The following is a 15,909-nucleotide window of genomic DNA, read 5'->3' as shown; positions in this document are numbered from 1 at the left end:
CCTTCTGCATGCAGGAAACATACCCGAAGCTGAGTGATGATCTGATTCACATGGAGAAGTTGCGATCCAAGTATGCAACCATACCCTTCCTGCAGTCCTAGTTAACACAAACTTAGAAGCATTTACTATCCACTCGCAGTCAGAATTCTAATAACAGTATGCTGCATTTACCTTTCTGCCACAGATATTTCTCAAGATGACCTCGATGATGTGATACTGCAGTTATCATCCTCCCATGCTTTTGGGGGGATTTAAATGGAAAACACTCTGTGAGGTAGTGCCTGCATAAACATCAAAGGAAGAGTTGTGCATATTCTTGATAACAATGACCTCTTTCTCTTAAACATAGGAAGTATCATCTACTTCTGTATGCCTACCCAAAACATTTACTGCAATTGACTTAACTGTCTGTTTGCCCTCCTTTTCAGTGAGAAACTGATGATTTTATATATACATATGCTTTTAAAAACCTGATTTTTATGAATGCTTTATGAATTTTGATTCTTTTTTTTTACATGTTTTATACACATCTTTTGCATCTGTTTTTCAACACTAATTTTTATCTGTTTATGCTGTTTTACCTATTTATTACCTTATTATGTTATTAAGAAATGCTTAATTTGTTTTTGTATACAGTTTTTAGACCTGTATATGGCATATTTATTGCATTTTCTTAGATAGCATGACCATAGATGTCTTTGTGCCATTAAACCAAAAAAGAAACAAACAAACCAACATACAATAAATAAATGGATAAAATAATAAATAAAATTAAATAAAAATACAGTTGTGGAGGGAAGAAAGAGGGAAGTTTAAGAAGAACATTTCTAGCTAAGTAAGGGCATATAAGTTCATGAGAAGGATCTTACAGGATAAATATACCAAAGATTTTTTTCCACATATGGCAATAGAGGAAAAAATTGTTGGTAAACCTTGTAGTTCAATAGTGGTTATTGAAGAAGTGAAGAGTCTATTTTCTCTTGCTTAATGCATTTATGGAAAATGATTTAAGGACTCCAGGGAGGTATTAAAATATTAATGAATACCACAGGGACAGATATAGAGACATTTGCAAAAAATGATCACAGCAGAGATGTTGAAAAAAAAGGTCAAAGAAGTCAGACTAGAAAGCTGAAATATAATATTATTTTGGATGAGACAAAAATACTGTACATTTCATACATGTTGCATTAGGAAGTTCATAGAAGCAGTTTGCATTTCCACATGGTGCAGAACTTATTTTTTAGTCCACAATGAACAAATAGTTTAATTGGATGAAATGAGCTATGAAAGACAATATTAAACTTACCAACTATGTGAGACATCTCTTGAATGTTTTCAAACATTGATTGTCAAATCATTGTTGCCTAATGGACTTAAATATTTTTGTACTTTTTAATTTGGTTTGATATATATAGTCTGTTATATTCGTCATTTATAAATACGACATACCGAATTATACATAAAACTATAAAGAAAAATATTGTATATTATAGCTACTGGAATGAAATGTTAGACTCACAACCTGAGGCATAATAACAATAATTTGTGCTTTTGTGTTCTAGAGAGAGAGAGAGAGAAAGAAGAAAATGACATCTTTTATAAGGAGTTGCAGAAAGTCATAGATAAAACTAATAAAGCAAATTAGCTTTATTTGCTTTCCTAAAGAGTCACTTCTAAAGACTTCTTTAACTGATGAGGAATTTAAAAAAAAATTTTTTTTTTTAAATATGATAAAAAAAATCAAATACTATATCACATGTCATTACTGTGCATTTTCAAAATTCTTTCATTACCTGAATTCCATGTTGGTTAAAAGGGAGAGGGAAGGGATATCCAGAATCAGATATATAAAAATCAGGTACCCTCTTAGATTTATATATCAAATTTATTTCATATCTGTTAAGTATTTCTGATTTAGTTCAAAAGCAGACACTACTTTTCAGTTTGCCTTTGTATAATACTGTTACAGTTCTACAGTAGCAGTATTATACAAAATTTATCAGTTGTTGTTTTTATTAAAATATGATACAACAAATTTCTCTATTCAGCAATCCTGTTTGTGAAATGAATCTCATTACAACTTTAAAAAATTCAGAGATGTTATTAACTTTTTAGTAGTTAAAAAAGTATTGCTCCCCTAAATAGAAATCATCCATGACAGACTTGGAGTGTGACATTGTCTCTTTCTTTCAAACTTAGTAGAAACACATATGACAACTAAACGTATTTTCAGTTTGGATTTAATTAACCATTATGCAAACATTTCTTCATTTAGAAACTATCATTATCTAAAACAGTCTTTAATTATGCATTTTAGGGAAACTGAAATCAAAATCTGATAATAAGTTTATTTCATCCTCTCAACTCATAAGCCTTTAATCTTTGGAATTATCATACTTAAGTGAACCATTAGCTGTGATATCCACTTGCAGTTAACTGTACATGGCTTGGATATAGAGTAGATAGATGCGTAATTTATTTGAATAGTGAATAGTTACTTTTAATTTCACATGGTTTTGGTATTTTATAAATTATATAATTTGGTGTCTCATATACATCTTTATTTTTTTTAGTGTTGCAGAGACTGATAGTGTTGATGCAGAAAGTGGTTTTGAAGAAGACAATTCAGAAGTTGGAGCAAATGTAATTAAATTTGTGTCTAGGTTTGTGGACAAAGTGTGTACTGAGAGTGGAGTTACTGAAGATCACATAAAAGCTCTTCATCAGATGATACCTGGCAAGTGTTCACTTATTAAAATTAGCAGAGAAGTAGTAGGTTTTTTTATTACCATTACTCGCATATCATATAAGTTACATGTTTGATCTCTAGAACAGGGTTTCCTGATTATGTAAAAAATCCCTGAAAATGCTCCTGGAAATCTGGGGCAATGTACACATTGTCTGTATTTTGCAAAATGCTGGAAATTCTTGTTTGGGCTTCATACCAAGGGGGGTTCTGGTTCTGTCTCTCTGCTTTTCCATGAAGTATGAATGTTTAAGTGTTTCCTCTCACACAGAACATCCTTACTTGTGTTCCTTTGCCACTGCAATTGTAGTGGGGGATGACCTCTAGAACCTTTACTCTTCCTTTCCATGGTCTGATTATTGCTTCCATTCTTCTGACTCAGACACCCTCTCTGATCAAGAAACTGAAATTATCCTCACTTGAAAGGCATCATCTGCCAAAATTTTCATTGACTTTCCAAACCCTGATTCAACAGAAGATGTCCCAAAGCATTTGGAAAACAAAAAGACAAAAAAACTTAGCTCACTGTAGGTGACTGGCAACAAGAAAATTCCAGCTTCATTCTCAGCCTATTCTGAAGCACACAATGCATGTAAAACAATCATCAGCAGACCCAAATCTTACTTCAGCTTCATTCTCAGCCTATTCTGAAGCACACAATGCATGTAAAACAATCATCAGCAGACCCAAATCTTACTTCATAAAGACCAATAACAGAAAACTCCTCATATCCAACTGGAAGCTATACTTTCTGCTCCCTTGCAAAAACACTGTTGGATGTAAGTTATCTGCACTTCCACTTCTCATCCAGATGGCACCATGATCATCTATACATGACACCATGCATAGTTGACTAAGGCAAATCACTACCTGCCATATCAGCAATCAACCACCATATGCCTCCTGTGATTTTTCAGCAAAAAGACATCAAAAGAATATTAAACAATTTGGACACTAAAAATGGCATTTCTCCATTTGTACTTGAACATTGGTCTTTAGAGCTAACATCTGTTCTTTGTCATCTCTAGTCACATGGCATTGATGTGCTATAGTTTCTTTTATATCTCGTATATGGGATAATTAATTATATTAAAAAGTTTTAAACAAAATAACACACTTTATATAGCAGTGCAATGTTTTTATCACTCATAGCATCACAGTAGTGGTAGTGACTCTTTTTTTTCTTCCATATGCTCATTAGCTGTGGCATAGAAAGAAGAGTTTTTTTTTTAATATAGAATTCTTTGAAAACTGAACACAAATGTCAGTACAATGATAAACATCTAAACATTAATTCTAAAAAAAAAATACGTATGCTCTGAATTGTTACACACCTCACTGGGGAAGGAGGTAATTGACACCTGCTTATACTGCAACTTATTGTCATCTACATTCTTTAACAACAGAAAGTATTGTAGTAATCATGACTTTTTTTTTTTTGGTTCCACACCCACATGTAAGATATTGCAGAACCTAGATCATACTAATACCATGTGTGGTCAGCTGTTAAGAGAGAAGGAATCTGTAAGGAAGGTTGGTTCAGATCACATATGCAATGAAAGATAAATGGGAGTAGCAGGTTTGGTATTATAGCAGGTGAACTGTAAATTGAGATGTTGGGCAGAGAGCAATAGGTGATAGTTTGATGGGAGATTGATATTAGACATTTATCTTATTTTTTTTAAACAGGCTGAATTATGTGCTTGCTTTCTTGCTATGGGATTGATGCCAACTGAGTATAATAGGATGTAGAGATGATAAAGGATAAGGGTTTATCCTATTCAGTTCAGGAACACATCTCTTAAGTGCATTGGGAGAATACCATCAGAAACCTTTTTGGTATCTCGAGTGTTCAAAATTCTTCTGTCTCTTTGGCAGAAGATCACAGAAACAACATGTGGTATGTTGTTTCTGTAAAGTTCAGCGGGGATTTTTTTATCAACTGAGCAGAAATGAGAGGTGCCAAGACCTATGACATGATAGTTCCTTTTGTGAGCAAGTGATGATCAGAGAGAAGAAAGGCATTTATTGATATATTTCTTGAAGAGCTGAAGATTATAATCACTTGGAGGGGGGGGGGGGAGACAAAAACAGTATGCATAAAGCTTCCAAAGAGCAGAGTTGTGGGGAATGAAGGAGAGAATTTTTTTTTATATGCAGCTTCCACCCACAAAAGGTTTCTTTAATGCAAATTTATAATGCTTTCATACTGTGGGTGGGCTAAGGATGTTTTTCTATTTTTTATTATTAATTGTATATTTTTTAACTTATTTTTTACAAATTGCCTTTATCATTTATGCAGGATATAAAGAATCATTCTTCATTCAGCATCTAGTATACATAAGTAGAATCCAACATTATTATTGAAGCATTGGAACATAACATCATCATCTTCTTCTTCCAACAACAAAAATGAACATTTATCACCTGTTATAGTACCACTGAAGTGAGAAGCATACACTGCATCTGTCTTAATCACCCAACTGGCCACTGAATGAAATATATCAAATATTTTTTTGCTTCGTATCCATATTATTTCAATAGTATTTAATGTTATTTGAATTTCAAGTAGGGACAGCAGAGTTGGTAATCAGGACTTGAAGTATTTTATTCTAGCTCACCAGTCAGGCAAGTATGTCACTAGTCAGTTTCCAACCTGGGTTACCTGATATATATCATAGTTGCATGTCCATTGTCAAACTGTGCCAGGAAGTCACCTTTGTCTTTAAGTGGTTTTTGCAATAGTGAAATCTGGTTTGTGTAAAGCTGTGAGCACAGATGGGCAGTAACTGGATCCAGTGTCTTCTCCTAAGTGTCCAAATGGCACTGTCATTCGCACAAAGTTAGGCTCAGACTTATTAATGATTGTTTTACATTAATGTAGTAGGAAAGCTTAAATGTATGCACAGCAGTGTATAAAATGAACAATTGTAGTGAATAATAGAAAGTTTCTTACTTTCTTGAATGATAATTGTGATTTTATGATAAACGGTAATAATTTAAAAATTTTCACCATATATGAAATCGCTTTTAAAAGAAAAGTAAATTTAATAGAGACTTACAAAAGGAATTCAATGTTATTAGGAAAATAAAATCTGGCAATGTACACAAAGTGATATGCAATATTTGTGGGAAAAAAATTGCTATATCTCACAGAGATTGATCTCATATTGACCACCATCTTGTCCCATGAATTAAAGATGGCAAAAATTATATTCTTGTTTCATCCTTTATTTAAGTGTAAGCAAACAAAGTTTGCACATGAAGTAACTTCATGACTGGGCTACTTGTATATTGAGGCTAATGACTTCACATCAATTGCCTTAGTATTCCATAATGCAATGCACATCTCCTTAAATATATAATGCTGTGCATTATGGGAAGGTGACTTCTACAGTGTATCTGAAAGAACTGGTTAACAAGAGATTAAAAGTATTGTGATAGTGAAGAGGATTATCAGGAATTCAAGCAGTTAGATGCACGATTTGTGTTATGTTATTGCTCATATCACTGACTTCCTCTTTTCATCAAGAAAATGTAAACCAGTTGGAATTGTGGACATTAAGGTCACCTAGGAAGATGACCTTACTATTTGGAAAACTGGATTGCAGATGGTCATGCTTCATGGAGAAGAGGATGAAGTGGTCAGAGTGGTTTTCGGAGTTTCAAGACCCATAAATGTGGTAGATGAATATTGCTTAATGGGGCAAGGAAACTTTGCATCAGAGGGGGGTTAAAAGCAGCGGGATTTCTAAATTAGCCATTCTCTGGTAAGCAATGTCAGATCTCTCAAAGGCACAGGTACCACCCCACACTTGTTCATAGGTGCCACTATTCCTTTGCACAGACAAAGGAATAGTGGATTGTGTAATCCAATCATCAAGGATTGGATAGTAGTAGTAGATGTGGGTGCAATTTCAGTTTTTGTCAAGAGTAAGAGGTCTGGTCTGGATGACTGTAAATGATGAATGTCATTTATGTTGGTTTAGTGCAGCAGATGGGAAGGTGAGTTTGCATTGTGGTTATTCTGACATGATTTGTATGATGTGCTGAGTTTGTCTTTTTTTGCTGGAATTAATTTTTGAGGGATATTTCTTTTTTTGTTGTATTGTCACTGTCTTGTAGTGTTTGTTTCATTATAGGGTCATTTGTGGTTAGATGGAAGGATAGCATAGGGACATGAAGAGATAGACTCTTGGATGTGATAACCATACAGAGAGCAACCAGTGTCTTGCCATAATGTGGCCTCAGCAGTGCCTTCCACACCACTACTCAAACTTCCTCTCCAGGCACAACCTGGCTGTGTATGGCAGCAGCAGGATTATGCAACAGTTGACCAGGGTGCCTCCTGATTTACAGGTTTGAGCTTGTGCATTATCTAGTATCCAGCCTGTGACACCACTGTTTTTACTGATATGTACTCTTGAAATAGAGGAAGTGTCATTCTCTAAATATTTGGCATACCCTTTAAGAGTATCACTAACACTGCATGGAGAAGAGAGGAGAGAACAGAAACCGGAATCTTGCTCATGGAAACTACACATGGCATTCACTACTTCAAGCCTCCAAATAATCCATGTGTGGTATTTCACCAGATATGAAGGTCATCCACCACCTGGTGGATCTAATTGGCATTTCCTCCAACTATGAAGGTATTCTTTTGCAGTGGAAATTCTCTCTGGGATCGCAGAGCCCTTTTGTGGAAACAGGTCACACCATAGGAAGGCAGAATTGACTTGAGAGGGGGGGGGGAGTCTGCCCATTAGAGGCCCAAAAAAAGAGAAGCCAAAGATGTCTCTAACTTCATATACTACTTGCAGTAAATTGCTGTTAATATTCTGCTTGCAGTGCCTTCAGCCCAAAGTGCATAATTGTAGACTTAAAACATTAAACTGACACTCATTGATATCTGCCTATAGATATAATCTGTTCAAGTCAACTTCCAGAGATTCTGTATCAGGTATGTCTCTGATCACTTGCCCCAACTTACAACCTTCAGCAAATAATTGGATATATTACCCTCTATACCATCCCCCTGCACCATTAATTTACAAATTAAAAATCAACAATGGCCCAAGTACAGAACCTTGTGGTACACCAATGTACTCCTCACAGGTACACAACAGTATACCTGGGAGGAGAAGGTTAAGAAAATATCGGACTGTTCAGTTAGGGACCAGTATTGTCTATATTCTGATTGATAGTTGAACAATTTGCTTTAGATCATTGCTTATATCAAATACCTAGCATCTTTTCTAGCTTGGTCAGTAGAATTGAAAAAGAAGAGCCATCTGGAGTTTAACATTAAAGTCATCAAGGAAGTACTTCACTGTTTGACTAGTTGGACTACAGGTAATCAGACTTCAAGGATAAAAAGTCAGAGTGATTTTTACAGTTAAGGAAGCAGTAGAGACAGCAAATAAATAATACAGAATGGGACAAGGAAACCAGAAGTCAGAGAAGATCAGAAAGAAGAGATTCAGTATTTGGCATCCTCTGGCAAAGAGTGTCAGATCACACAAAAGCACATGTGGCACCCTTGTGGCAAAAGGAATCATACCAAGAGAAATTTGGATTGTAGAAGTGTACTTTGAGGTCCTATCCATAATATAGTTTGGTCGAAAACAGGTCAAGTTTGGATCTCTGCAAGTGGGGGTGCATATCATTTAAGTTGGCATTTATGTCATGAATGTTAGTGAAGTAGATGTGAAGAGATTTTGTTTGATATGGTTGTTTGAGTGTTTTAAAATTTTTTGAGTGGTTTTAAACAACATTTAATAGGATTTTTGAGTGTGTTTCTTGGGAAGGATTTTTTTCTGATTTTGGGTCAACATACATGCCTAAAGTATGTTGACTATTACTACAAGTAACAACCAGATTGGTTGTTACTTGTATGGTAAATTTAGGAATGAGATGACAATATAGATGATATAATAACAAAAATAATTATTATATCTTGCTGAAGTTAGGTTTGCATCATTAGTCAATAATACATGCATATAGGTGCTACATACTAAGAGAAGCTAATGTGAAGAAACAAGGCAAGTCCTAAATTTCACTCCTACTGGATTTCATTGGCCAGGTAGTTATCAGATTATCAGTATAACGGATGATCTGAGAATAAGTGTTCCAGATGCCAGGCAATTTTATACATTCAAACTTATCTGGTTGAGATTATTTATTTTTATTATTTTTTTTTTAAAGGCAAAGGCAGAACAGTCTTTCATACTCATATTTGCTTCTTTGAAATAAGGTGGCCTTCCAGTGGATTCTATAGCAGGTATCCAAGGCTCTGTGTACAAGTCCTGAGCAGCTATATTGGTTGTACTGGATATATATTTTTTGTGTTTAGAGATTCTAATGTTGGCTATCCTTGTATGCCCTGTTTGGCCATACTAGGACAGCCTTATAACTGCATGACACTTGGTTATTCAGGCAATTCTAAGGAATGTAGCTGTTATTTTGGAGGGTAGATAAGGGATGCCAGTTTTTTGTGTGGTCTGAAGGTGGTAACCAGATTGTATTTCTTCAAGATATTTAGTAACTTCTCAGACATGACTAGGATATATGGGATGGCGATTGTTTTACTGTAGTATGAGTTTGGGAGAGATAGAGAAAGAAAGAATAATGGGTATAAGACTGGCATGGTAAACCTATGACATAAGAAAATTTTGCTGGCACATCAATAATTTACAGGTGATATCATTTTATATGCTTATAAATTATTCAAAAATATTAGGCCTGGCAGCTGAAAACTACAGCTGATGTTAAGAACCTCTAGTCAATGGCTGAGGTGCATAATGACATAACTCAGCTGATAGAAAACAGTTGTGTTTAATTGCCAAAACTTTTCCATCAATGATATAAAAACTTTTCATTATTTAAAAGCTTATTGATTATCTCAAGTTTATAATCTTAAATATTTTTAGCATACGAAAAGTCACCATCTGCAACTTTGCCAAAACATGTGATATCTAAACGTATGATATTCTTGCCGCACATCTGCCAATAGGCAGAAATAAGCAGTGGCAGGTATATTATTGTTGCGTATGGGCACTGTGTGTATTGTTTTTGCTGTAAGTGTGAATTATAAAGGTAATTTAATTTAGGCATATAATAAAATGTTGATTTTTTAAAACTATAAAAAAAATGATTTTAGTTTTGAATAAATTTGTTACAGTTTTACTTAACATGGCTAATGAAAATAAAGAACAAAATTATCAGAATCAAGCAACAGAGAGTTCCAAAGTTGGTGGACTGAAGAGTATGGCATGATTAACAAAGACAATAAAGCAGTATATGTTCCAGGACAATTGTATGCAGAATGTTGTCAGTAAAATGGCATTATGAGACAAACCATAAATCATTCCTTGAGAAAAGCAAGGATGAACAGAAAGAATTTATTGCTCTGGCAATTAAAATGAGAAATATTCAGTCAACAACCGTAATAAAATTTATCGGCAGTTGTTCAACTATAACTGGTGCTTTTAGTAATAGGGAGTATGTAAAAGAAGCATGGTTAAAATGCACACCAGTTCTCTTTGAAGATTTTGAAAACAATGAAGAAATTATTCAAAGAATAAAAGATTTGCCTTTGGCTAGAAACATGGTGAAAGATAGAATCTTGGAAATGGCTAAAAATGTAACTCATCAGCAAAAAATGATATAAAATTATCTAGTTTTATTTCTCTTTGTCTTGATGAGAGTACTGACATAACTGGATCAGCTCGTTTAGCAATTTTTATTCATTAATGTGTTGGGAATGATATCAAAAAGAATTGATCAATTTAACATCATTAGCAACAACAACAAAAGGAATAGACATTTACAATGCAGTTGTAAATGCTCTTGCTGAAAGAGAAATAGATCTTTCCAAAATTGTATCAGTAACTACTGATGGTGCTCACAGTATGAGTTAAGAGGAAAATGGTTTTGTCAATTTATTTACTGAAAGTATTGGGCATTCAACTCTGGGTTTTCATTGCATTATACATCAGCAGGTTTTATGCACAAAGGCTAGTTTCAAGCTACTGGAAGGTATTATGAACCTTGCAACAAAATTAGTCAATTTTATATCTGTACGTGCTTTAAATAAATGAAAATTTTCTAGAATTATTAAATGAGGTAAATTCAGTATACAATAGTTTACTTATGCACAACAGTGTCCGATTTTGAAGTCGTGGAAAAGTTTTTCAAAGATTTGTTGAGTGTTTAGATGAAGTTACTTTTTTTACATAATGAGAAAATCATGAAATTGTTGAAAACAATAATCAATTAATGGACGTCGATTGGCTTTCAAAATTGATGTTTTTTAGTGATTTGTGCTTACATTTAAATGAATTAAATGTTAAACGGCATGGTGTTAACAAGACAGTTATTGTCATGTTTGATTTAATCAAAGCATTCGAAACTAATTACAAATTTTCAATCATGATGTTATTTCCTATACCTTCAAATATTTTCCAAATACAAAAAAATTCTTTGCAGATCTAGAATCTCATGAAAAACAAGATCATGGTAAATTGACACGAGTTTTCAGCAGATATTCAGTTGATAAGCAACGAATTTTCTTCAAGATTTACAGTTCAGGCAATTTGCAAACAGAATTTTTTACATCCAGATACAACATCAGCAGATAAACTCAATTTGGAGATTTTTGAGTTTTCAATCCAGTTCTATATGGAAACAAAAGTTTGTCGATTTGATAAATGACATGGAAATAATTGAAAATGATCGATTATTGGGTGTAATTAAAAAGAATGCAGAAGAGGAAATAATGAGAACTTGGAATGCCATTCCTGAAACCTTTAGTTGTTTAAAAAAAACTAGTTACAGGTATATTATCAGTTTTCTCCTCTACATGTGCTTGTGAGTCATTATTTTTGAAGTGAATTTTGTAAAAAACAGTTTAAGAAATAGAATAACTGATGAATCTAGTTGAGCATTCTATTACTAAAAGTGACAAAATATGAACCTGATATAAAGCATTTGGCATCCAATGTATGATAGCAAAAATCTCATTAATAAATAATTGATATCGATTTGTATATGGCAATGTGTGTGTCAAGTTATGAGTTCATCTTTATGAAATTCTGTGTTAATTTTTAAACTGTTCTCAATAAAATTCTGCAATAATTAATTTTCTATTGTTTTTTTCCCCTATTAAAAACTGCCCAGCACATGAGCAACTGGTAAGCTGTTGTTTCTTTTTCTAAAGTAAATTGGATCCTTGGATGTTGGTTGTTCACATGTGCTAAAAAGGCATTTGCTGTAGTAAGGTCATGTGGCCAAATGAAGAATACATCGTATACCTAGCATAGCTAAACAGTAGGTTTGTGTGTGTGTGTGTGTGGCATAATATAGAGCTTTCTCTTCAGACATTTGCATAAAGAAGTTGGCCACAGGTGGAAAAAGTGGGGAACCCATGGCTGTACTGTATATTTGTGTGTAGAATAACCCTTGTCATATGAAACAGCCTGAATTCATGGTTGGGATTTTTTGTTTATTTTAATTGGAGTGATGGCACTGGTTTAAAGATGAAAAAAATGTAAGAGGGAGACATTCAGTGAGTGAAGATAGACCTAAAAAATGGAGAAGGCTCTGAATCTCTACAATATATTTAATATACCGTTGAAGGATATCGCTCACATGGTGCAGACATCAGGCCTTCAATAAGCAAGGTATCCTTTCACAGTGGTCTGCCACTTAATTGGTTGAGTTGGTATTTTTTTTAACTAGGAAGATATCATATGACAACAATAATGCTTGCTTCAATGCCAGAACCCCTTCAATAGAAGCAGGCCAACACACCTCAAGAAAGCAAGGTGGGTTGACCAGGAGAGACTGTATTTATTTGGCTTTGTTGGCTCATTAGTGTCCAGTTGATATTTAATTTAATATGGTTGGTGTATTTAGTAAGGAATACAGCTTGGCTTTGTATCCAATATCAACATGAGCATGGACTAAGAGAATTAATTAAATGAATAATGTGAACATTTAGTGTACTTCTATGTTGTGCAAAAAAGATTTTATTTGTACTGTCTGAATTTAGCATGCAATAATGGAGGAGTATACTGCAATATGCAGTATGAGTATGCATTATGGAGAAGAGTATTATCAATACAGTGGCATAGCTATGGGGGGGGGGGCACCCTGGGCAACACTTTGAACCTTACCCTATACGTCGTTTTGAATTTTTGTAGCATTTTTGGTGTGTGAGAGGGGCGGCAAATTCAGGGACTGCAACAGGTGGCAAAAGCTCTAGCAACGCCACTGTATCAATAGATAAGTCTTTTGAATGTTTTCTCAAGTTATCAGTTAATGACATGTGGGCAAGCCAAAAATGGATTGCTGTGTCACAGATCTGCTGTAACTTTTGATGCACTCCTTGGATTTTTACAACAGTAGTAGCACTCCTTGATACAGTTTTTCAAATAATGAACACTTGTCACAGATAGCAAATAATTCTTGCAAAAAAACAATAGAAATATTGAAAACCAAAATTTCATTTCTGATTGATATAAAACTGTAACATGTACAGTCAACTCTCACAGGAAAAGTTTGATGCAGTGGATAGTTTGATCTAGTGTCTTTCTTTTGAAAAAGCATTGTGTTCTGTGGGCTTTGGCTTGGGACTTTTCAGCAGTTTGTTATGAGTTAGTTTGCTATAGCCTGAGTCAACTATATTAAGTCAACATTTGTTTTTTATCTTTTGTGATTATCATCATCAAATTCCTGCCATGTACCCTCAAGGGGGGTGTACAGGATATGATAGTACTACATGAAAAATTTACATCATTACTAACTTCCTATCTACAATTTTCCTCCAGATCAGTCTATTACTTGTCAAGACTCCAATATTATCAGATCTTATATTTCTGTCGTCTAAGGCACTTTGTACCCTATCAAACCACCTATATCTTGGTCTTCCTCTGGGTGGTTTTCCTGCCAACCTGGCAGAGAACACTTGTTTTACCAATCCTTCCTCGCCCATTGTTTAAATGACCATACCACCTGAGATTAGCTCTGCTAACGCATTCCTGGATGCTGACAATGTCAAGTTCTTTCCTAATATCCTCATTTTTAATATGATATTGCCATTGATGCCATCTGTTCATGCCTCTAATCTTTTTTGGGATTCTCATATCTGCGGTCTCTAGTCTTTGGTCAAGTGTTTTACTTCTGACCCAGCTCTCAGATCCATAAGTTAAAACTGGTTTGAACACTGTCTTGTATACATCTAATTTAGTGATCCAACTAATTTCTCTCTTATTCCATATGAATTTATTCAATTGACTTCCTACTATACCAGCTTTATTGATTCTGTTGTCTATTTCCATATTTAATTTACCATCTTCACTAAAAATCGTGCCTAAGTAGGTGAAATGTTTTACTTGTTCCACAGGTTCTCCGTTCACAATACAGTTGACATTTTCAATGATTCTGCCTATTTTCATTGTCTTTGTCTTTTTATTGCTGACCTTCATACCATATCTATTACAACAGTTATTCAATTTAGTCAAGGAATCTTGCAGACTCGTAGTAGATTTATTGATAAGTATAACATCGTCCGCATAAAGCAAAGAGCTAACATTAACATCTCCAATTTTGATATTATGTTTAATACCACTTTCCTTCATAATGTGATCCATATAGATAATGGATAACAGAGGGATAATGTACATCCTTGTCTCACACCAGATTTAACATTAAACCATCTTCCTGTACTTCCTTCAATTCTAACTGCTGACTTACAACTCAAATAAAGACCAAGTATTGCTTGATGTAATGCTCCATTGACACCATATAACTGTAGTGTATTGAATAGCTTCTCTCTTGGCACCTTATCATATGCCTTTTCAAGATCTACAAAACTCAAATAGAGATCTTTGTTATATTCCCATGATTTCTCCACTATTTGTTGTAAAGTGAAGATCTGAACCTGACAACCTCTATTTGGCCTGAATCCAGCTTGTTCTTCACCAAGCTTTTCTTCTACAATTCTTCTCAACTGTTTCTCAAGTATATTTGCATATATTTTACCAGGAACACTCAGTAGGGAATACCTCTGTAATTCTCACATTCCGTTTTATTTCCCTTTTTATATATATGGGTACTATGAGAGCTCTACTCTAAGCATCGGGAATTCATCCCTCTGTCCAGGCTTTCTCAACTATGCAGTGCAACCACTGTAAAACTTTTACACCACCATACTTGAGCATTTTTCTGGTCGAATATCATCTACTCCTGCTGCCTTTCCACATTTCAAGCCTTTGATGGCTTTATCTACTTCAAGTATGGATATGTATTCCTGACTGTATGCCTGGTCAGTGTTTTTTACCACTGTGCGATCACTGCTTGTTTCATTTAGCAATTTCTCGAAGTAATTACTCCATACTTCAAGGATATCTTTTTTTCCCATTTTCATGTTACCTTTAGCATCTCTAACTCCTTTTACAGTACTCTTTCCTCCATTCCTAAGCTTCTTCAATAACCTCCAAAATATTTTGCCACCTTCTTGATATTTATTTTCTATATTCTTGCCAACGTCCTCCCATGACTTTTGTTTAGTTAGTTTTACACAGTGTTTAGCTTTCTTACATTTGTCTCTGTATTCTCTAAGAGCACAAGCTGACTTATTTGCCAGGAACTTTTGATATGCTTTCTTCTTTTCCTTCACTGCCTCTTTAACTTCCTGTGTCCACCATGGAGTTCTGATTTTTCTATCCTTGCAGACAGTCTCACCACATGCCTCTCTGGCTGAATCGATCAAGGTTTTCTTCAAGGCTTGCCACTGAATCTCTAAAGTTTGGTTCCTGTTCTCAAACTCTTTCATTTTTTCTTCAATAATCTTTGTGTATTTTAGTCTACAGTTCACATCTGAGAGCTGCTCAACATTTATTCGCTTTAAAACTTTCTTACATGTTATTCTTTTCAATATGAAATTCAATTTTATCCTGCTCAAGACTAAATAATGATCACTTCCAATTTCAAATCTTCTGTACACTCTGATGTCCTGCACAAGGGAGAAAACATCACTATCAACAATAACATAGTCAATGAGACTTTGCTTATTCCTTGTGTCTTCTCTCCATGTGAATTTATACACATTTTTATGTTGGAACATAGTGTTAGTAATAACCAGTCCATGTCCTGAGCAG

At 34.4% G+C, this 15,909-nt stretch overlaps 1 protein-coding gene across 1 annotated transcript in view; it reads left to right on the top strand.

The window, feature by feature from the left end:
* Positions 1-15,909, top strand: part of Sbf (SET domain binding factor) — a 631,948-nt gene that overhangs the window by 250,303 nt on the left and 365,736 nt on the right. Inside the window, 1 exon segment of the mRNA XM_090414822.1 lies at positions 2,577-2,740. Within this exon segment, the coding sequence (XP_090270948.1) occupies positions 2,577-2,740 (164 nt within the window).

The sequence above is a fragment of the Typopeltis vanoorti genome, chromosome 25 (assembly GCF_054136105.1).
Source record: "Typopeltis vanoorti isolate ZY-2024b chromosome 25, IOZ_Tvanoo_1.0, whole genome shotgun sequence".
Lineage (NCBI taxonomy): Eukaryota > Metazoa > Arthropoda > Arachnida > Uropygi > Thelyphonidae > Typopeltis > Typopeltis vanoorti.
The sequence above is the reverse complement of the archived record's forward strand: the minus strand, read 5'-3'. Positions and strand labels throughout refer to the sequence as shown.